Below are 22,356 nucleotides of genomic sequence, written 5' to 3'. Positions count from 1 at the left end.
CCATTTGTTTTAACAAGAAGCCGAAAAGAGCTCGGTAGTGTTTGTTGGGCCATTTACAGACCCTTAATACGGGATGAGAAGGATTTAATGTATACTTCGCAATACCTCGAAGCTTATTTAGAACATATACGGCACGATGATACATGCCCCTCAGACATGGATTCATACATACATGCTTTTTACTATCCCACTAGGTCATACATTTCCTACCTACCACTCTCCCCCGACCATCCAAAACTTCCGTAGATATTGTGTAGATATTTTTCTGTTTAGTGATTAGATAGTGGCAGTTATTGGTGACTGCCAAAGGGTGGACTGTCAAAGTCGAAAAATATTGCAGTACACACATCACGTACAAACTACACACAGATGGCCTCCGCGCGTGTACTTGTTCTGCTGTGCGTGCACATATTCGCAATTTGCGTATGGTCGCTCCCACGGTCGTGCGCATCAGCGCGTGGTATGGGTATTTACGTTAGATTTTGTGGATGCATGGAGAGCTATCAAAACACATTACATATTTAATCCAAATAGTGCACAATGTACACATAGTCCCCCTGCACCACATCAGGAAGTAACAGCAGTTTAAAGGGTTTCAGAACAAAGGGATTCACCTTTTCAGAATAGGAGGGGACAGAACAAGGTTATAAGGTGGTGTTTGGTATCCAGCTGAAGGGTATTTTAAGGGTAACATTCCGGTGTTGGTTTGAGGAAGATCGCATGTTCCTGCGGATAGTTATGTGCAGGAGCAGAATATAGACATAAACTGTATTTACTGTACATTATGTATGCGGCAGGAATCCAGAGGAGACCACCCACATGAGCAGTTGGATCAGACATCGCCCACCTATTCAAACCGACCTATGACCTCTCCTGTACTGTAAATGTGCATCCCTGTGTCCAATGGACAAAGAGATTACAGTATCTATTGTATTGCTTTTTGGAAGATGTGTATAAAGAGAGCCTGTTGCTGGCCTGGTCAGACACAAGACTCACAACATTATCTATCAGATAACGGAGGACCGGACCGGGAAGCGCAAGCGAATTCACTCACGTATGTACCATTGAATGTAGCCATTTACTCTGTTATATTTGTATTGTATTATTTGTATTGTAACCCCCTTTCAGCAATAATACGCTGTGGTTTCGGAACCCAGCGGATTAATTACAATCTGGTGTCGTGTCTTCATTGCCCTGCTAAGGTTTAAAGTGTATTATCATTGCATTGCATTGCTGTATAAGTTTTAAAGTGTATCTCTGGGTGTGTACGCGCTGTGAGTACTTTGTACCGTCAGCGCGGCGTTTGTACTCAAAGTCCGTACACAGTACGAGACTTTGTACGCTATTAGCGGACAAAGTACGTAGAGTGTGTATTAAGTATAGCGGCCGCAGCGGCTCCATGGTAAAGTGTATTTAAGGTGTGTTTAAGGTATAGCTTTCATTCCTAAGGATAAATCAGTATTATCAAGTGTCCCATGCCCGCTACAAAAGCAGCAGGATGGGACTGCAGGCATGGCCCCTCAGCCCGGAAGATGCCACTCAGCGCGGTGACCACCGGCAGGGAAGCTGGGGCAGCGCCGTGACCCACATCCCCTCCTCTCCCCTGCCCCCAGCAGCGGTCACATGACTGGTGAGCAACCATGTTACCGGGGGGAGTCGGAGGAGCAGCGCTGCACCCGGAGCTGTCAGCAGCCGGCATCTGGTGCAGCAACAGGTAACCCCCGATAAGCCACCGCTCGTGCTGGCTAATAGGATAGCCCCCGGTGGGACAATTAGCCCTGGAAAATTACCAGGGCTAATTGGATACCCGCCTTAGTACTACAACATAGAAACAAGAAAGCAGGTGCACCATGCAACCATTAGAATTATAATAATTGTAATAATTATACACTTTGATACATCACTGCTATCCTTTATTAGTGTGGTGCGTTGGGGTGGTTTGTCTGTGCTGGTTTCAGGGTGCCCTCTACCCAGGAGGTAAACACCTATACTGTTAGTGACCTACCCGATGAGGTTACCTTGACGTTAGGTGGGCAAGCTTATAATATTGACCAATTTTATGCCAAAAAGTGGGAATAGCCCTGTTGTGCCAGGATTCTGGCTGTCGGCATTGTCGGCCGTCGGGATTCCGGCACAGAATCCTGGCCGCCGGGATCTCGACAGCCAGCAAATTAACCGCATCCCCCTCATATATGATGTATAATTATTCAATTTCTTATGGAATATTCATTCTAATGCTTGTATGGTGCACCTGCTCTCTTGTTTCTACTTGTGGGGGCGGGGCTCTGGTATGTGAGTGACAGCGCTGCCGGCTACGTGAGGGGGCGTGGCTTGACGCTTCTGTCTCTGTCAGAGGGAGCCGTAGTGACAGGAGGGGGGAGGAGCCCGGTCATTCTCAGATATGTCCCTCCCAAAATCCCCGCCCGGTCACGTGTTCACCGCCGCGGCAGCGCGATTGGCCGGACACACCGCGTTTGTCAGGCCGGGCGGCTGTCCAATCGGAGAGTGGAGGGGGCGTGGTTTTTGCAGGTCTCATGGCGGCCCCCAGGTCCGGGTGACAGTCTCTGTGTCAGACCGCTGTGTGGAGGTGAATCCCGGGGTCAGCGCGGCAGCCTCTCTGGACTGAAACCCAGGAACCATGGGGACGGTGCACGCCCGGGTGAGGCATGGAGAGGGGGCAGCGGGTCGGTGCTGGTGACCTTCCCGCGGGAGAGAGAGACAGTCGGGTGTGGGACGGTGGTGTGGGGTGTTGTGGGGGCGGTTACAGGATGCGGATGAGTTTTGGGCACTGTGGAATGAGTAGAGGGGGGTTACTCGGTGTAATGACCCCATTGGTATTCTCATGACGTCACTCAGCCGGTATACGGGCGCCCCCCAAAATCCCTGGGTCCCTATGCCGCTGCTTGGCACCTGGTTTTGTATTGTTGTTAGTCTGTTTGAATAAAGTGTGTGTGTCTGTCTCTTCTAGGATTCCATAAATAGTGGCAACTACAGCACTGGGGCAGGGTCATTCCAATGCGTTTCTCAGCGCAACATAACCCTGAAGCTAGGGCCGGTGCAAGGTCTCTCTGCACCCTAGGCAAAGCTTCAACCTAGCGCCCACTAATCTGCAAACCCCACCGCCACCACCTCCTGTAGGGGAGATGCAGGTAGCCTGGGGTGAATGGCATCATTATACGGGTTCACTACGATATGCCGGCGACCAGCATACCGGCGCCGGGAGCCCGACCGCCGGCTTACCGACAGTGTGGCGAGCGCAAATGAGCCCCTTGCGGGCTCGCTTCGCTCGCCACGCTATTTTATTCTCCCTCCAGGGGGGTCGTGGACCCCCACGAGGGAGAATAAGTGTCGGTATGTCGGCGCCGGTATACTGTGCGCCGGGATCCCGTCAGTCGGCATACTGAAGATCACCCCATTATACATATACAGGGAAAAGGGACAACACTGAAGCTGGCACAAGATTTGGAGTTTTATGTGCATACGATGAAGCATACAATCTGTAATTCGATTGTGTGCCTCACAAAAAGCACGTGATCACCTGAAAGGAATTGGCACTGAAAAATGATGCTGATCGTATAGGATGCATTGTATGTGCATGAAACAAGGTACGATGTGCATACGGTTACGATGGATAAATATGGGCTGCTCACATGATCTGAGGATGCGACATTTGACCCACGGTGACGCGCATCGCAATCATACCCAAAACTAGTACGATGTGCACACAATGCATCATACGACGCTGCTAAATCGTACATTGTACCAGATATCGCACCAGTGTATGGCCTGCATCACTTTCAAATCCTTGAGTGATGACCATTCCTTCTGCCTATGTATACACACTAGCAGGCATGTTAGGAATTGTATAGGACACTTAGGCAAATTTCACATTTTTGCTGCGTGCCGGGATAATATCTAATAAAAAATAATAATAATAAATAAATAAAATAAAATATAAAAATTTCATCTGCTTATGGGGTCTGGTGGGGAGATTTAATTGTACTGTATGTGTATACATACATATGTATTTGTATGCTCTTTATTGTGTTCCATCCCCCCCATCTGTACATTCATTACTGATCCCCATAGTCCACATGTACTGTATTGAGCCTGTGTTTTCTCTATTATGCTGTTTACTAGTGCAAACCACTCATTGGGCTGTAAGATCTGTACAGTCTGTGGTCCCGCAGAACCCTCATGGGTTACTTACCTAAAAAGTTGTTTCCTTGCTTTCCCTCATACTCTTACAGGCGGCGGCAGCATTACAGCGACGCTGCTAGATGCAGACATATAGGGCCTAATTCAGACCTGATCGCAGCAGCAAATTTGTTAGCTAATGGGCAAAACCATGTGCACTGCAGGAGGGGGGGGGGGGGGGGGGGGGGGGAGTCAGATATAACATCTGCTGAGAGAGTTAGGTTTGGGTGGGTTATATTGTTTCTGTGCAGGGTAAATACTGGCTGCTTTATTTTTACACTGCAACAGATTTCAGTTTGAACACACCCCACCCAAATCTAACTCTCTCTGCACATAAAAAATACAAGAGTCTGCCTACTGCTGCGCTATCCGCAAGACACCTTGACAAAGACTTTCCAGTTGAAACGCGTTGGTGGTTAAGGAGGTACACCCCGATACCCAGGAGATCAGCCCTTAGGAGTTTGGGAGTCCGGATTTACGGCACCCCAGGTATCCTGTGGTCTCGACGAGAGCCTGGTAGAGAAGAAACAAAAAGCTATTCACTAAACAAACCTTGATGTGCCCGTATAACATCTGCAGAACATGAGTTTGGGGTACGCATCACCCCCATATTATTTGCACCCTTGAAAGATACCTTTAAAGGAGTATAATTTATATTTATGTAAGTTCGGTACGTTCCTGATTACTAATAGGATTTACGTCGCCTTCTCAGTTTTCATACACCTTTTTCTGACGGCAATATATCGAACGTATTACACCATTGGGGTTTCCATACCCTTCTGTTCTTCTTTGTTTTATGAGTGGCGACTAAAAGGGAAGAAGACCGATAGAATCTACTACGTGTATGGAGGAGAAAGATACCTTTATGAATACTCTGCGCACATTGTACATGTGCGTACCTATAAGGAGTTCTCCAATTACGCGTTTACGATACACATCTGTTAACTACCGTCATCTAAGATTCCCGAACACTATTCTCCCTGAACTATCTAGATTGTTGGTGACCTTCTTTCCTTGGTTCTGGAGTTTGGGACTTTTAATAATCCTTTGACAAACCATTACTATTCTTATTTAAGGACTTGCGGATAGAGCAGCAGAAGGCGGACTCTTGTATTTTTTGTGATTACTTTGATGGGGATAGAGTGACATCTCCCTGGACGCCCTTACCGCAGCCATCTGTGGGCGCAGTAGATATTCGCCCTCCTTTTCGTGTATATTATCTCTCTGCGCATGTTCTATTTCCCCCCCCCCCCCTTCCTGCAGTCCATATGGTTTTGCCCAACTGCTAACAAATGTGCTCCTGCGATCAGGTCAGGTGCTGCTTGCTACTGGAGAGCCGGATCCAGGGGCCTGGAGGAGGTGCATCAGGGTTATGAGGAGCGGCTGTAGGGGAGCCATAGTTACAGCCGTCTCCTAAGTGCCTTCACATGACGTGATGTTACACGTGTCAGCACAGAGGAAGCACTGCGACACTATGCGATACAGCCTGATAGCAGCAGCTGCAAATGATTAGACCGGCAGCAGCAGCCAGCTCAGTGTAAAAGGAGGAGACCACATACAGAGACATCCTTCAGTTTTTTGCTAGATGAATTTAATGGCGCCCCTATGCTGCTGCCTAATGGTAGAGCCGGCCCTGCCTGAAGATCCTAACTGGACGTCCCAACCTGTATCTCCCAGAATACCGGATTAGAAAATTGGCAAGTATGAAATGATAACCTCATTCCCTTTCTGTTCTCTCCAGAGTCTGGATCCCCTCCCTATGGATGGGCCGGACTTCGGCTCCGCAGATGACGTTGCAGATCTGGTAGAAGTAGAACCCCAGAAAAAGCAGGAAATCTTGGAAAACAAAGATGTACGTATCCGGAGCCTGTCCTTTATTGGTACACATTGGTGAATTTCTCTGATAAGCCGCCACGTTATTAATTTATGTGTAGAAAAAAGTAAATCCGCATTGTGAAAGATTTTAGATTATGATAGGAATTGGTAACTGTTTCCATGTCTCCATTAGGTTGTGGTTCAGCGTGTGCACTTTGAAGGCCTGGGAAGGACAAAGGACGACCTCGTTATGTATGAGATTAGTGATGTCTTTAAGGCTAGGAATCTTATCGATGTAAGTATGCATTGTTTCAGTCTATATATCAGTGTTTGCATATGGTCATCTGTATTCTGAGCGATGCCCGGCTGTGCACAATAGTGGTTAATGCGGTATGGAATAGTCACTCATTTCTTGCATGCTTTTGTGGGCTACACGGGAAAATCTACAAAGAGATTGGTTACACTGTGCCTTCATCAACTGTCCCGGCAGCACCCTGCACCCTACCCCTTAAGCATTTTACTTTAGATGAACACGCTATAGTATTGGATTGTTAGGTAAATTCCTTCCATGACATTTTGGTACTTGATAGACCACTAAACACAAAATTACATTTTTTAAATGTATATATTTATTAGTTTCCAAGAAAACTAGTCACGAAGACTGGAAGGGGGAAGATTGCAGCCATATCAATAACTTGTGATACTTACAATATGGCAGAGGTTCTCAAATGCGGATCCTCAAGGCACCCCAATGGTGCAGGCTTTAAGTTTATCCATGCTTGGCCACAAGTGACTTAATTAGCACTTCAGTCAATTTGATTTACCCATGTGTGCTGAGCCATGGATATACCTAAAACCTGGACCATTGGGGTGTATTGAGGACCACGCTGGAGAACCTCTTCACTGATGCCCCTTTTCCACTAGCTCAAAAAACACAGGTAAATGCACAGGGGCGTGCATTTACCCGTGTTTTTTGCAAGTGGAAAAGCCCCCCCCCCCCCCCCCCCCCCCCCGCAAAAACCCGGATCATGTGACCCGTGAATCCTACCCGGGTAAATACCCGGGTAGGACACGGGAATGATCCGGGTAGGGTTGTAGTGTAAAAATGTAAACGGCTCCCATTTACACTGTATGGAAGGGCGGCGCTGGGAGATCATGTGATCTCCCAGCACCGCCCCTGCCGCGTCACTAGCAGCGTCACCAACCCGGCAATATGCTGGGTTGGGGAGCGCAGTGGGAAAGGGGCTGAGCACGGGCCGCAGCCGGGTAGCACCCGTGTCAGGCTCCAGGCTGCGACCCGTGCTCAGTAGTGGAAAAGGGGTATAAGGTTTCAAAGAGGTATAAAATGATCAAAGGTATAAGTGATTGTGTGTGTGTGTCCTCATACAAGATAGAGGAGAATTAGGAGTTTATCTGAAACATAAAAGGATTGTCTCAAATCCGATAGCGCTTATCAAGCTAATTCCCAGAAGAGGCCAAGCAAGCAGAGCTCGTTCTTCTGCATACTCCAAAATGATAAAATTCATATATAATGTAATGCAGCAAAAAAACCCATCTATAATAACAATAAGGGTATAATCATACAAACGTCAACACGGCAAAATGCTTACTTGTAATTGACGCTCAGGACAGAAGTTTGGAAACTGTAGTGTCCTGAATGCTGTAGACGGCTGTTGCTAGATCCATTCATTAAAGCAGGGGTGGGGAACCTCCGGCCCGTGGGCGTATACGGCCCGCAAAGCCATTTGTTCCGGCCCACCCGCTTGTTTGGCAGCGAGACACGCCGCCGCTCAGTCCGGCGGCGGCGTCTCAGTTGTTAGGGCAGGGAGGAGAGCGCAGCTACTATGTCCGGCAGCCTCGGGTAGGATCTCAAACCAGCCGCTGGTTCGTGAGCCAATCAGGAGCCGCCGCTGCCGGTACACGAGCCCTGTTGGCTCACGAACCGGCGGGTGGTTTGAGGTCCTACACGCCGCTGCAGCCGGACATAGCCGCGCTCTCCTCCCTGCCCTGACCCGACAGCTGCGACGCCGCCAGACGGACCTGCAGCACGGTGAGCGGTCTGGCACTCTGTGGGCATTTATATATCTGGCACTCTGGGGGCATTTGTATATCTGGCACTCTGGGGGTATTTGTGTATCTGGCACTGCACTATTGGGGGTATATGTGCATCACGTCCCATTTTAATTGGCTACACCCATTTTTGGCACGCGCACTCAGTACCTCTAAGGGGCATAACTACTGGGGGGCAGGGTAATTTTTAAGTTGATCATTTTTGTATGGCCCCCGAAGGATTTTATAAATATCCAAATGGCCCTTGGTAGAAAAAAGGTTTCCCACCCCTGCATTAAAGGGAGATAAGTTCCTGTAGAAACCAACACATTTCGTCCTCAAGACTTCTTAAGGGAAGGTATTAAGTATTCCAGGTGAGGAAATATAGACTGTATGGCCGCCTTCGTATAGTCACATTAATATTCTGCTTCATTACATCACATTGCACGCTGAACTGTGCTAAAGAGTTATAATAAACAATTGCATAGATAGCAAGTCATTCAACACCATGTTTAGTATGATAACACAATATTCAGGATATAATTATATGTATAGGATACGCTATCCACAAAATGACCAGAAATATACATGAACAGATTTCTGTTTAGATGAGCAGACAGAATCCTGTAACATAGGAGAATTGTCTTTTTATCACCTGATGTCTGAACTGGTTGTGAGTGTATTGTGGCCATATTTGGTGATGCTACAAATCCGAACAGTATATATTGAATAAACTGTGTGTTGGGAAAGCTATCTGGATGATTGGGCTTATGATCCATTGGTGAGTGAGCATGTCTTGATCAATTGGTGTACTGGACTTCTGACTGCTGCCTTTCTGCTATTGGAGGGGAAGGGGGTGAATGTTGGCATTACATACTTAATTTAGATTTATGCAATTGCAGTGCACCAATCTTTCATTTACCAGGTGATGACAAAGTCACATAAGGCCAGAGAGAAGATGCTCCGCATGGGGATATTTAGAGAGGTGGAAGTTCTAATAGATACTTGCGAAGGTGAGTGTAAGCACTAAAGCCAATCCTGAATATGTATAGGATAAAATAATAGGGTCTGTGTTAACTGGGAACTCAATCACGGTCAATGGGCCTAATTCTGAGTTGATCGTAGCAGCAATTTTGTTAGCAGTTGAGCAAACCCATGTGCACTGCAGGTGGGGCAGATGTAACATGTGCAGAGAGAGTTAGATTTGGGTGCGGTGTGTTCAATCTGCAATCTAAATTGCAGTGTAAAAATAAAGCAGCCAGTATTAACCCTGTACAGAAAAAAAAAAATAACCCACCCAAATCTAACTCTCTCTGCACATGTTACATCTGCCTCTCCTGCAGTGCACATGGTTTTGCCCAACTGCTAACAAAGTTCCTGCTGCGATCAACTCAGAATTAGGCCCCATGTTTCTGCTGCCTTGTGATTGAAATACAGCACTTCTGAATGCTATTTTTGTCACATGCTTTGCTGCCAGTAACTGAACTTTAATTAAGTGGATTTTAAGACACTAGCTTGTGATTCCACAGCACCTGCCTATCCCTAGCTCTGATTTAAGTTACAACTAACTCTTACTGCCTTGACTCTTTCTTTCTAAAATAAAGTGAATCCTTTATATCAGCCATAAGGCTACTAATAAAAAATAAGATTTGCATATCATCCTAGTTGTTGGTTGATGTAGATTTTAAACAAAGAAGAAGCTGTAGCCCTTTAATCTCTCTCTTTCTAGGTGATGATGCTCTTCCCAATGGGTTGGATGTCACGTTTCAAGTCACCGAGTTGAGGAGGTTAACCGGAAGTTATAATACAATGGTTGGGAACAATGAAGGCAGTATGGTACGGCGTGTTCTATAAGTAATCGCTCACTTGGTGACACAATAGTGATCATTATTATTATTTAAAGTGCCATTTTTTTTTTCTGTAACAATGCAAATAATACCCAAATACATGTGTCAGATTCTATAGAATAATGCATATATTTTATTTGTAAATGGATAAAATGAAAACTCCCCATTTAATGACCTATATGGGGTCTATGTACTAAGCCTTAGAGAGAAAGTGATAAAGAACCAGCCAGTCCAGTCTTAACTGCCATGTTACAGGCTGCGTTTGGAAAATGACAGGTAGGAGCTGATTCTTTATCACCTTCCATTTTATCTCTCTCCAAGGCTTAGTATATAGACCCTGTAAGTGAGTCCTTTTTCATCCGTTTGATCTCTGAGAATTATCGCCTGGTCCCTGTTCTAGGTTCTCGGACTCAAACTTCCCAATCTCTTTGGTCGTGCTGAAAAAATGACTTTCCAATTCTCATACGGAACCAAGGAGACGTCCTACGGCTTGTCGTTCTTTAAGCCTCAAGTTGGGAACTTTGAAAGGAAGTAAGAATCTGCTTCTTTTACGTAACATACTTAAAGGTGTCATTCCCCAACAACCCCCTTTCCTTACCTCCGTACCTGAAGCCAAGAGCCGGCTCATACAGCTGCTTTGGGTGCTGGAGTTCTCAGTCTATCCAAGACACTTCATTAGAGCTGTATTATAAATCTAGCGGTAGCTTGGAGCCCTTTATACTGTATTGGGTAGAGAGAGGGTTACACTGAGCAAGACTTGTTCTAAAGTGGACATCTCCCTTTTAAATTACTAGATGAGGCCTGTGACTAAATCCTTGTAAATTGAGCCACAGAACTACTGAGGCTCAGACGCTCTATTGGGTCGTTGTGCTTATCGCCAGCTTACAACGGAAGCAGCCATGTATGGGCGGAACTCTTAACAGAATCCAGTTCACCGGGAGACTACCTGACCTATATTCATGATGCACCAGTCACATTCCTACTGATATGATCGGCTTCTCCCCATAAATCTACCCACAGAATGGCCATACCCAGTGTATGTATGTGGCCGTTAGATTCAGGAACTGAGGGGGTCATTCCGAGTTGATCGCTCGCTAGCTACTTTTTGCAGCCGTGCGAACGCATAGTCGCCGCCCATTGGGGAGTGTATTTTAGCTTTGCAAGTGTGCGAACGCCTGTGCAGCCGAGCGGTACAAAAACAGTTTGTGCCGTTTCTGAGTAGCTCTGAAATGCGATCACTTCAGCCTGTCCGGTCCCGGAATTGACGTCAGACACCCGCCCTGCAAACGCTTGGACACGCCTGCGTTTTTCCAACCACTCCCTGAAAACGTTCAATTGACACCCATAAACGCCCTCTTCCTGTTACTCTCCTTGCGATCGGCTGTGCGAATGGATTCTCCGTTAAATCCATCGCCCAGCAACGATCCGCTTTGTACCCGTACAAAGCGCCTGCGCATTGCGGTGCATGCGCAGTAGTGACCAGATCGCTGCGGAAAACGGCAGCGTGCGATCAGGTCGGCATGACCCCCTGAATACCTGTATGAATGAAACTTTTTAAAATATTTTTTTATTTTCAGTTTCTGCGTTAACTTGTATAAAGTAACTGGGCAGTTCCCGTGGAGTTCACTGCGCGAGACAGACCGGGGTATATCTACGGAATTCAATGTAAGGAACGTTCATTATTTAATGCATGCCTGTTGCCTGGACACCGTGGTTGTTGCCAGTGTGTGGCCTGACCCAATACTCGTGAGAATAAATTCTTCCTGTATTAGTGACGTCACCGGAGGCTGCTACAAGTCCGCTGTAAACCTAATATAACAGGTGCTTGGCCCTTTGTGTCGGATGTCCTTGTCGAGCATCGATGTGTATGTACGGGTTTAGGATTTGTGTAAGGTTTGTGGTAGGTGCAATGATCAGACTGTGCACAGGGCTACTGCAAAGCTAAGGTTGTGGTTATTTATGCTTTGGTCACTTGAGCCTCTAGTTTAAGTCTTGGCCTCTGCCTATTGTCATTGGTTATATTACAGTTCCCGCTATGGAAGACCAACCATACTCTGAAGTGGGAGGGCGTCTGGAGAGAACTTGGTTGCTTAGCACGGACGGCGTCATTCGCCATACGGGAGGAAAGCGGACATTCGCTCAAGTCTTCTCTATCGGTAAGACCTAATGTTAGAAATAACTCATACCTGTCATGTGTATATATAAGAACAGGCCCTGCCCCCCACTGTGTAACGTGAATCATTTCTAAACACCACTATTCTATAAGTGAATCGGCAGCGACTTATCTTTTTTCTTGGAAAACGCACACAAACACATGTAGGCTGCCACGCTAGCAGCGCACTGCTAAAACAACCTGCCGCCTCGTGAATATATGCCATGCGCACGCACACGCCATCTATTCACATTAAATGAAGAACTTGTGGAATGCCCAGCACGCCCTTATTAGTGACGCCTCGGCTGGGGCATGCCCCAATTAGTGACGTTGAGGGGGCTGGACTGTCCCCAACAGTGACGTCAGTGGGGCCTTGCACCCTATTAGAGCAAAGTTCTGCACGTTACCTACCCAGAATCCCGTGGGGAACATTTATATATGAATCACGTGTTCTAGTTTTGTCTCTTTGTATATGTCCACTTTATAGAACAGAGGAAGCCAGATGACCACACATTCAGGAATAAGATGAATTGTTGCAGTATAGTGTACCGTTGCGATGAGTAGTGTGATGATGTGCAGCCAGGAGTTCTGCGGAATTATGAGTGGTGGTAGCTACAGATTCACTGCTGTATGTGAAATATTAGAAACGGGGGACTTCTATAAGAGCTTGGAGAGAGAAAGTACAAACCAATCAGCTGTGTTTGAAAAATGGCAAGAGCTGATTGGTACTTTATCTTTCTCCACTTTATTATTCTCCAAGATTTGATAAATCTCCCCCACAGTCAGTCATACTGGAAACATGCTTTTCGTCTGAATACATTATTTATATTATTCCTCTGCTATCATTGTATGCAGTCACGGACAGATGGTGAATGGCTCAATGATAAACGGTAGAACGCCCCTATAACCGTTCCAGCACACTGAGCTGTATAGAGTATTTCCACCAAGACGACTGCAAGCAAACCTCTGAAATCTGTGATGCGTTAGGCTCCTGCATCCTTTTTCTCTCCCTCTCATTATTCATCTAAGATACAATATAGATAGGATCTATTATTTAAAAAAATAAAATAAAATCCATGTTGAAGAAATAACATTTATTTTAGATATGAATACATTGTTCTGTATAAAGGACTAATGACGGATTCATTGGATTCGTTTTGTGTTTGATTGCTAGCACACAATGGTGGTCGATTCACGCAATTCTACTATACTGCCAAAAAGAGGAGCCTTACTGAAGATCAACCAGGTAACTTCCAAACATCTTTAGAACTTGAAATAAAAGTTTTTGTTTTTTTTTCTTTTTCTTTTTTCAACATGTATTACTTTTGTAATGGACTAAATTGTTCTTTTCATGTAATAAGCTAAAACTTCTCTTGTGCCTTTAGTCAGTTGTTAACCACTTAACTGGCATGGTCAGATTTCATGAAACTGCGCAGCCCCCCAGTTTTTGACGAGGAGATCCGTTCTGCAGATGTGCATAATATAATGTTTAAATATTTAAAAAAATACTTTTTCAACTTGATTAAATAAAATAAATAAAAAAAAAAACAATGATTTAACGCTTTAAAAGGGAAAAATCGTCAGTTAAGTGGTTTTAAAGATTAACGTTTAAAGATATATGGTATAATGTACTCTGAAGATTTCCGTGTCGGTTATAAAGGCACGAGGCCTCTGTCTCCTAAGTTTTGGCCCTGGCTCCTGCTGAATGAAGTTATGCAGGACTGATACAAGCATGGCTGGATACGCGATCACCATGAGGTTTTGTGCTTTGCAGGAGTTGGCGGGATACACCGGAGGAGACGTCAGCTTCCTAAAGGAGGACTTTGAGCTGCAGCTGAACAAACGGCTGGCGTGGGACTCGGTGAGATGTCTTTTAAAGTTTAAATAAACGCAATGCAGGGACTACGCACCTGTAAGAGAAACCCTTCCTGTCTGTGCACATGGACTTACAGGGATGGGATCTATAAGTGACCTGTATGTGAGACTCCTCTTACCAGCGGCATTTATTACTAGGTGCTGTCCACATCTCTCTGGGGAGGAATGGTAGTTCCCATCGGAGACCAACCATCCAGTATTGCAGATCGGTGAGTAACACAGAATGGGGGTTGTGATCCGGTTACATTGATCGAAATCTAAGGGGGAGATGTATTATAGCGACACATATCGTACCGCTATAATTCTTCCTGCATCTCCTCTTTACTCATGCAAAGCAGGAAGACACACGGATGAGGTGTATTACCATCTCCTTTGCCGGAGTGGTGGGGTGAAAACTCCCCCCTCCGGTGATCCCCGCTAGAGCACACAGTGCTTCAGCGCTAGGCTGTGTCTCTCCTCCTGTCCGGATTCACAGGGGCATGCGCGAGATCTCCTGTGCATCCAGCAACAGCGCTGTCCCTGCTGCGGTGATGGGACAATGACACCTGCAGCTGTCAAATTCGATAGCTGCAGGTGTAGGAAATAGTTAGTGCCACTGACCGTTCGTACGTTGCTCGGCATATTGACTGCTGTTTTGTAGATAGCGCCAATATAGACAGGGGTGTCATGCTGCACGCACCACCACAGTAATACATAGGGGGTGCAAGCGATATGAGCGCACGTTATAACACCCAACCCCCCCCCCCTCCCCCCCACCCCCCCTGAACCCCACCCACCCCACAATATTGACTTATCATACATCTTCTCCTAAGGTAGGTACATGTTGGACTGGAAAATATGTTCCTCCACGTACCACAGTCCTGCTGCTCCAGCAAAATAAATAAGAATGTTTGGCTCACTTTATGTCAATCACAACTTCTGGTATTATTGGCAGCTTCTATTTGGGAGGACCGACGAGCGTACGGGGATTTAGCATGTACAGCATTGGACCCCAGAGTGAAGGTGGGTAAACTTTAGTAGACCATTAGTGTTTTTATTTATTTCTATAGATAATCAGTGAAGCAGATTGGAATAAGTGATGTAGCCTTGTTACTCTGTATGTTTCTTGACTTTTCGCGCTGCAACTGGACAGCGCCACCTGGTGGACAAATGAAATCTTTCTAATACTCTTGCCATTCAGTTTGAATACAGCACCTGGGATCCAATAAAAATCCTTGTGGTTAATTGGAGGTCGGTCATTAGACAGCTCGAGGGGCTTATAAAAAAAAAAAAAAAATATATAAAATTAGTTCCCCAGTTGCTCCTTTCCGTAGAGAGAATGACCATGAAATATATTCATGCTGTATACAAATGCTGATTGTCTGCTGGGGAGATGAGACACGGTGTCCCAGGGACTTCTGACTACCGCTGTTTTGCAATCCTAACATGGGAACTGTAACTGATGCAGCAGGGAAATGCTTGGCATATAGTAAGTGGATATAGGCCCTTTCTACTGTAGGGAAATTAGATTTTATGTTCCACAGGGACTGATATGTCTGAATAATGACCTTGTGCAGCACTGCGGGACATGTTATTGCACTGCGGGAAATGTTATTGGTAACGTAAGTGCCTGCACTCTTTAGTTACTGTGAAAGTGTGTTTGACGTTTGCAACCTGTGAGCATTATTATAATGAGCCTTCTCTCCTGGGCGATTTGCGGTACTTACAGGCGACTACCTGGGTGGTGAAGCATATTGGGCTGGGGGTGTACATCTCTACACCCCACTTCCTTTCCGTCCTGGCCGAGGCGGATTTGGGGATCTCTTCAGAACACATTTCTTCCTGAATGCCGGAAATCTCTGCAACCTGAACTATGGTATGGGAAATATACATTGGAGAGCATCATTGTGTGTCCTGGCTGGTAGTTTTTGTATGAATGATCACTGGTAAAGGAGGACTGTGTACAAAGTAAAATAGATGACTTGTGGTTGGGGACTGGTTGCTTTGCCAATTGCTTGCGTTGATTTCCTTCTCTTCCTTACCCAGGTGAAGGTCCGAGAGCTCACATTCGCAGGCTGGCTGAATGTATCCGTTGGTCGTACGGTGCGGGGCTTGTGCTGCGGCTTGGAAACATTGCAAGGCTGGAATTGAATTACTGCATCCCCATGGGTGTCCAGAGCGGAGACAGGTTTGTTCCTCTGATCATTGGGAAAGATGTTAATGACACACAGAAAAAAAAGAGAAAATGCAGGTGCACACTCTAAACACTAAGAACTGACAATAAGATCAATTCTAATAAACTCTACATTTAACATGGAGTAAAATCTTTAGCATAATTTTGGATAAAAAATATGTGCCCATCTACCACGGCCAGGTGACCTCATTAGGTGTGTCCCTAACACCCCTAAGGTTCATATCCAGAGCACAGGACCCCCTGGACCGGCACAAACCAACCGCCCTAAGACCATACACTAGCGAGAAGTAGCATTTTATGTGTTTTAAAGCTGTTACATTAATAAGAAGTTGCTCAGTGCTAATAGTGTTACATAGATGTCTGTAATTAGAGTATTAAAAGCGTTACATAAGTGAAAAGCAGTTTAGGTACTCAAATGTGTTAATTTAAACGAGGCTAAAATCTGAAGAAAAAAAATGTAAATACCAAAAGGATAATGTGTTAGAAACCTAGGTTGTGTCATATACCCCAGACCAAATTATTGCAAGCTAACACATTTATTCACACCCAGGTTCAGATTTTTTCAAATAAAATTCCTAACTACGGTGTAATTTATCAGAAAAAGTGTATTGCACATCTTATTCTTGTAGTGCATCATCAATGCATCTTTTCTTTTGTTGTAGGATATGTGACGGAGTACAGTTTGGGGCTGGGATTCGGTTCCTGTAACCCGGCCCATTACGAGACATGCACTTCATCCAAACCTCTCGGCGCTATTTACACAGACAGTTGGTTTTCTTACTCTATTATCCAGCTCTATTTATGTACTATATTTTATGCCCCTGAGCTATTAAAAATGAAACATCGAATGTGGATTTCATTTGTTGTGATTTCTTGAAACAAAAAAAGGTTCTCTGTATAAAAATGGACACCTACAGATATGTCTTCATACACCTACCTCAGTACACCATGTGGTGTGAGATCTGCGCCAAGACGCCAAGCTGCAACTTTAACAACACAAGAATTAATTGTAACTATATACAGGTTTGTAGATAAAGCACAAAGGAACTTGGCATGAAACAAAGCTGTATCGTGACTAGGGTGGCCAATCGCTGGATCGGGATCCCGGTATTTAGGCCAAAAAATGGCTGGTATTCAGTCCTGGGATTGGAAGTTCCAATCCCGGGGATTGAGGGACCAGCGTTGAGCGTCCTCAGGAGGCTCAGACGCTGCCCGGCTCCTCCTGCGCATGCTGCAGCGTGACCTCTAACTCTGAGGTCATGCTGCACAGTCACTCACCAGGCCATCACCTGCCGCCGAGCCCGGAAAGCCGTCCGTTGTCCGCCGCGAAGGTGGTTGAAGTATTTCCCACTCGCCACAGCAGTTAGGTGGTTATGTGTGCGGGGCAGGGACGGGCGGATTTAAAGTAAAAAAAAAAAAAAAAAGCCAATCCCGGGATTGACCATTTTTTCAATCCCGATACCTGGGATTGAAAAAATGGCCCAGGATTGGCCACCCTAATCGTGACACTCCGTAAACAGATTCAGACCGATGTACAAATGTTGCATATCAAATTAATTAGCGCTGTCCTGTGAAGCGGTTTGGTCACATTGCATTGCAACTAAGACGCATATTTGAGTGAAAAAGGGGCTTGGCGCAAACAGTCACGCGGTACTTGGCACGCCGAGAAGGGCTGTTTGCTGCAACTGTGGCAGTATGTATTGAGAACACATCTGTATACATTTTTACACCCTGTTCTGTTTTTTGTCTTTAATTTGGGAATAGCTTTTTGGGGGTAGTTTTGGCTTTTCAATTTGAAAATACACTCAATTGTTTGAAAAGTCAGTTAGGGGTCTGTTTTTTCCTGTCTAACTGACTTTTCAATCTAATAGACAGGAAAAAACAGACACGCAACCGACTTTTCAAACCTTTGAATTCCCCCCTAATGGGTGTAGGGGGTCTTATTCAGGTTTGTTAGCAAACCAAAATAGCACACTAATGGGCAAAACCATGCAGCACTTCAGGTGGGGCAGATGTAACCCGTGCAGAGAGAGAGTTAGATTTGGGTGGGGTGTTTTAAACCTGCAATTTAAATTAGAGTGTACAAATTAAGCAGCCAGTATTTACCATGCACAGAAACAATATAACAGTTTCCGCACTTTCCCCTACCCCCCCAACTCTCTCTTTCCGCAGCCTTATCCTTACCTCCCACTTAGTGCCTGACCATAACCTCCCCCCGGTGGTGCCTAAACCTAACCTTCCCCTTTAGTGCCTACCTCTAAACCCCCCTCCCTGCAGCCTAACCCCCCCGGGAGGCGCCTAAACCTAACATTCTAGACTGTAGCAGCTGCCCGTGTCCCGCTTGCAGCTGCAGTCTCCAGCCACCACTCGGGCACTGTCCCGGCCAGGTGAATATTCTTTCTTGCCAAGGAAAGCGACGGGGAGGGAGGTGAGAAGGAGCACTCTGCTCCCTGATGGGCTGGAGCACAACGCAGTGCGAGAGTAGTAGAGAGTGATGTGGGAGCTTCTCCTAGGTCCTCTGACAGTCAGAGGAGCGCTCTCTGAGGAGCTGCCACACACGTGGTAGCTATGATTCACAGAGAGGTTTCCCGTGTAAAATATTTTTCTCATACGTCCTAGAGGATGCTGGGGACACTTCATAGACCATGGGGTATAGACGGGAGCCGCAGGAGACATGGGCACTCTAAGACTTTTACTGGGTGTGAACTGGCTCCTCCCTCTATGCCCCTCCTCCAGACCTCAGTTAGATTCTGTGCCCAGAGAGACTGGACACTAAAAGGGAAGCTCTCCAGAGTTTCTCTGAAACTTTTCCAGTTTTTGCTGGCTACAGGCTCCCTGCATCGTGGGACAAGGGGAGAGGAGCAGACCTACTTCTAATGAGTTCAAAGGCTCTGCTTCTTAGGCTACTGGACACCATTAGCTCCAGAGGGTCTGATCGCTAGCCGTGCTAGATGCTCGTTCCCGGAGCCGCGCTGTCAACCCCCTTGTAAAGCCAGAAGAAAGAAGCCGGGTGAGTATTGGAAGTGCAGAAGACTTCAGTGACGGCTGACACAGACTGAGGTACCGCGCGGCGGTCGCGCTGCGCGCCATGCTCTCACATACACAGCGGCACTGATGGGTGCAGGGCGCAGGGGGGGGGAGCGCCCTGAGCAGCAGGAAACCTCAGATTCTGGCAGTGGCAGACATAAGGGGGCCTGGGCAGTTTATTAACCCCCGCCAGTATAAAAATTATATCAGTGAAAGCGGGACTGAAGCGTGCCATTGAGGGGGCGTGGCTTAGCCCTCACAGCTCTAACCAGCGCCATTTTCTCTTCAACAGAGCTACAGAGACGCTGAGCCTTCCTCTCCACTGTCAAGTAACAGGGGCACAGTTGATTTGGTGCTTATTATTATTTATTATAGGAAAAGCGCTGACATACTCTGGGCTGTGTATTGCACACTTCTGGGTAAAGTTAGGCGCTGGCTTGTGAGCTGGCAATCTCCCTTTGTGTCTCCCTGACATGCTTAGTGTGGGTCTGTCCCCTATAGCCCAGTGTGTTTGGTGTGTCGGAACATGTGTGTCGGCATGTCTGAGGCTGAATGCTCTTCCCAGGAGGAAGTAGGGGTGGAGACAGTGCAGAATGTGGGAGTGATCCCGTTGGCACCGCCGACTGCGGATTGGGTGAATTTGTTGAGTGTTTTGAATGCTAATGTGGCCTTATTAAATAAGAGATTTGATAAATCTGAGTCCCAGCACCGTGCATGGAGAAGGTCCATGGAGGATGCACTGTCACAAACCCCTTCAGGGGCACAGAAGCGGTCATTTGCCCAGTTGGTGGACACAGATACCGACACGGATTCTGATTCCTGTGTCGACTATAATGATACCAGATTGAATCCTAAACTGGCTAAGAATATTCAGTACATGATTGTGGCAATAAAGGATGTGTTAAGTATTACGGAGGACCCTGAGGTTCCTGATACAAGGGTCTGCATGTTTAAGGGTAAGAAACCTGAGGTAACGTTCCCTCCCTCTCATGAACTGAACGCTCTTTTTGAAAAGGTTTGGGAAAATCCTGACAAAGTTTTTACTTCCCAAGAGAATTCTGCTGACATATCCATTTCCCTCGGGGGACAGAAAAATGTGGGAGTCAACCCCCCTCTGTGGACAAGGCTTTGTCCCGCCTTTCCAAGAAGGTGGCTCTTCCGAGTCCGGACACGGCAGCCCTGAAGGATCCTGCGGATCGTCAGCAGGAAAGCACATTTAAATCGATCTATGTCGCTACGGGTACGCTCCTCAGACCTACCGTGGCGTCAGCATGGATGAGTAGCGCTATTGAAAAGTGGGCGGATAATTCATCCTCTGAAATTGATACCCTGGACAGGGATAGCATTCTCGTAACTTTAAGTTACATAAGGGACGCTGCAGCCTATCTGAAAGACGCTGCAAGGGATATTGGCGTTTTGGGATCAAGGGCCAATGCCATGGCAGTCTCGGCGAGGAGGTCATTGTGGATTCGGCAATGGAATGCTGATGCTGACTTAAAGAAAGCTATGGAGACTCTGCCGTATAAAGGTAGTGTCTTGTTTGGTGACGGCCTCGCGGACCTGGTATCTACGGCTAATGCGGGTAAGTCATCATTTCTACCTTATGTCCCTGCACAGCAGAAGAAAACGCCTCACTATCAGATGCAGTCCTGTCGTCCCAATAAGTACAAGAGAGGGCGAGGGGGCTCCTTCCTTGCTACTAGAGGTAGGGGAAGGGGAAAAAGATCACCTGCGGTGGCACGTTCCCAGGAGCAGAAGCCCTCCGCATGACGCTGGGGCTCCTCTGCAGGAGTCCGCTCCGGTGGGGGCACGTCTCAGGCTTTTCAGTCAGGTCTGGGTTCACTCGGGCCTGGATCCCTGGGTATTAGAGATAGTAACCCAAGGTTACAAACTGGAGTTTCAAGATGTGCCCCCTCAACGTTTTTTCAAATCAGCCTTGCCAGGGTCTCTCCCCGAAAGGGAGGTGGTATGCGCGGCCATACAAAAGCTGTGTCAACATCAGGTTATTGTCACTGTACCACCGTCTCAACAAGGAAAAGGCTTTTATTCGAGCCTGTTCGTGGTACCGAAGCCGGATGGCTCGGTCAGACCAATTCTGAACTTAAAATCTCTCAATTTCTATCTGAAGAGATTCAAGTTCAAAATGGAATCTCTTCGGGCTGTGATCTCCAGTGTGGAGGGAAGAGATTTTATGGTGTCGGTAGACCTTAAGGATGCGTACTTACACGTTCCCATTTACCCTCCACATCAGGCGTCACAATTATCCTGTACTTGGACGATCTCCTGATAAAGGCGAGATCACGGGAAAAATTGCTCGAACACGTCTCGCTCTCCCTGAAGATTCTGCAGCAACATGGGTGGCTCCTGAATTTGCCGAAATCACAATTGGTTCCGACAACGAGGCTGTCATTCCTAGGCATGATTCTAGACACAGAGTTACAGAGAGTTTTTCTGCCGGTGGAGAAATCTCTGGAAATCCAGAACTTGGTAAAAGGGATTCTCAAACCAGAGAAGGTGTCGATTCATCAGTGCACTCGATTGCTGGGAAAGATGGTGGCGGCCTACAAGGCCATTCTGTTTGGCAGGTTTCATGCCAGGGTGTTTCAGTGGGACCTGCTGGACAAGTGGTCCGGGTCTCACCTACTCATGCACCGAAAAATAGTCCTGTCTTCCAGGACCAGAATCTCTCTCCTGTGGTGGCTGCACAGTCCTCACCTTCTAGAGGGACGCAGGTTCGGGATCCAGGATTGGGTCCTGGTGACCACGGATGCAAGTCTCCGGGGATGGGGAGCAGTCACACAAGGGGAAAATTTCCAGGGAAAATGGTCAAGCCAGGAAGCTTGTCTGCACATAAACATTCTGGAATTAAGGGCCATTTACAACGGCCTTCGACAAGCGGAAAATCTTCTTCAAGATCTACCCGTCTTGATTCAGTCGGACAACATAACAGCAGTGGCGTACATAAACCGCCAAGGCGGCACAAAGAGCAGAGCGGCGATGGCAGAGGCCACAAAAGTTCTCCGCTGGGCGGAAAGACATGTAAGAGCTCTGTCGGCGGTCTTCATTCCAGGAGTGGACTACTGGGAAGCAGACTTCCTCAGCAGACACGATCTCCATCCAGGGGAGTGGGGTCTTCATCAAGAGGTCTTTGCAGACGTGACAAGTCATTGGGGAATTCCTCATGTGGACATGATGGCGTCTCGCCTCAACAAGAAACTTCG

General features: G+C 46.7%; 1 protein-coding gene across 1 annotated transcript; it reads left to right on the top strand.

Moving 5' to 3' along the window:
* The first annotated feature begins 2,490 nt into the window (after positions 1-2,490).
* SAMM50 (SAMM50 sorting and assembly machinery component) lies at positions 2,491-16,962 on the top strand. The gene is made up of 15 exons (XM_063928918.1): positions 2,491-2,659; positions 5,939-6,049; positions 6,206-6,307; positions 8,987-9,074; positions 9,791-9,897; positions 10,309-10,439; positions 11,486-11,573; positions 11,936-12,064; positions 13,235-13,306; positions 13,835-13,921; positions 14,074-14,144; positions 14,870-14,937; positions 15,644-15,790; positions 15,961-16,102; positions 16,771-16,962. Exons 1-15 carry the CDS (start codon positions 2,639-2,641, stop codon positions 16,814-16,816), a joined length of 1,410 nt encoding a protein of 469 aa, XP_063784988.1. The 5' UTR covers positions 2,491-2,638; the 3' UTR covers positions 16,817-16,962.
* The last annotated feature ends 5,394 nt before the right edge of the window (positions 16,963-22,356 follow it).

This window comes from Pseudophryne corroboree, chromosome 6 (assembly GCF_028390025.1).
Source record: "Pseudophryne corroboree isolate aPseCor3 chromosome 6, aPseCor3.hap2, whole genome shotgun sequence".
NCBI lineage: Eukaryota > Metazoa > Chordata > Amphibia > Anura > Myobatrachidae > Pseudophryne > Pseudophryne corroboree.
Note: the sequence above shows the minus strand (reverse complement) of the source record. Positions and strands in the feature narration are given on the sequence as shown.

Excerpts from the sequence above, each read along its gene's own strand:
- SAMM50 (XM_063928918.1), top strand. The coding sequence starts at position 2,639 with ATGGGGACGGTGCACGCCCGG. Across the intron at positions 2,660-5,938 it reads TGGGGACGGTGCACGCCCGG|AGTCTGGATCCCCTCCCTAT; the intron begins GTGAGGCATGGA and ends TGTTCTCTCCAG. Across the intron at positions 12,065-13,234 it reads CGCTCAAGTCTTCTCTATCG|CACACAATGGTGGTCGATTC; the intron begins GTAAGACCTAAT and ends TTTGATTGCTAG.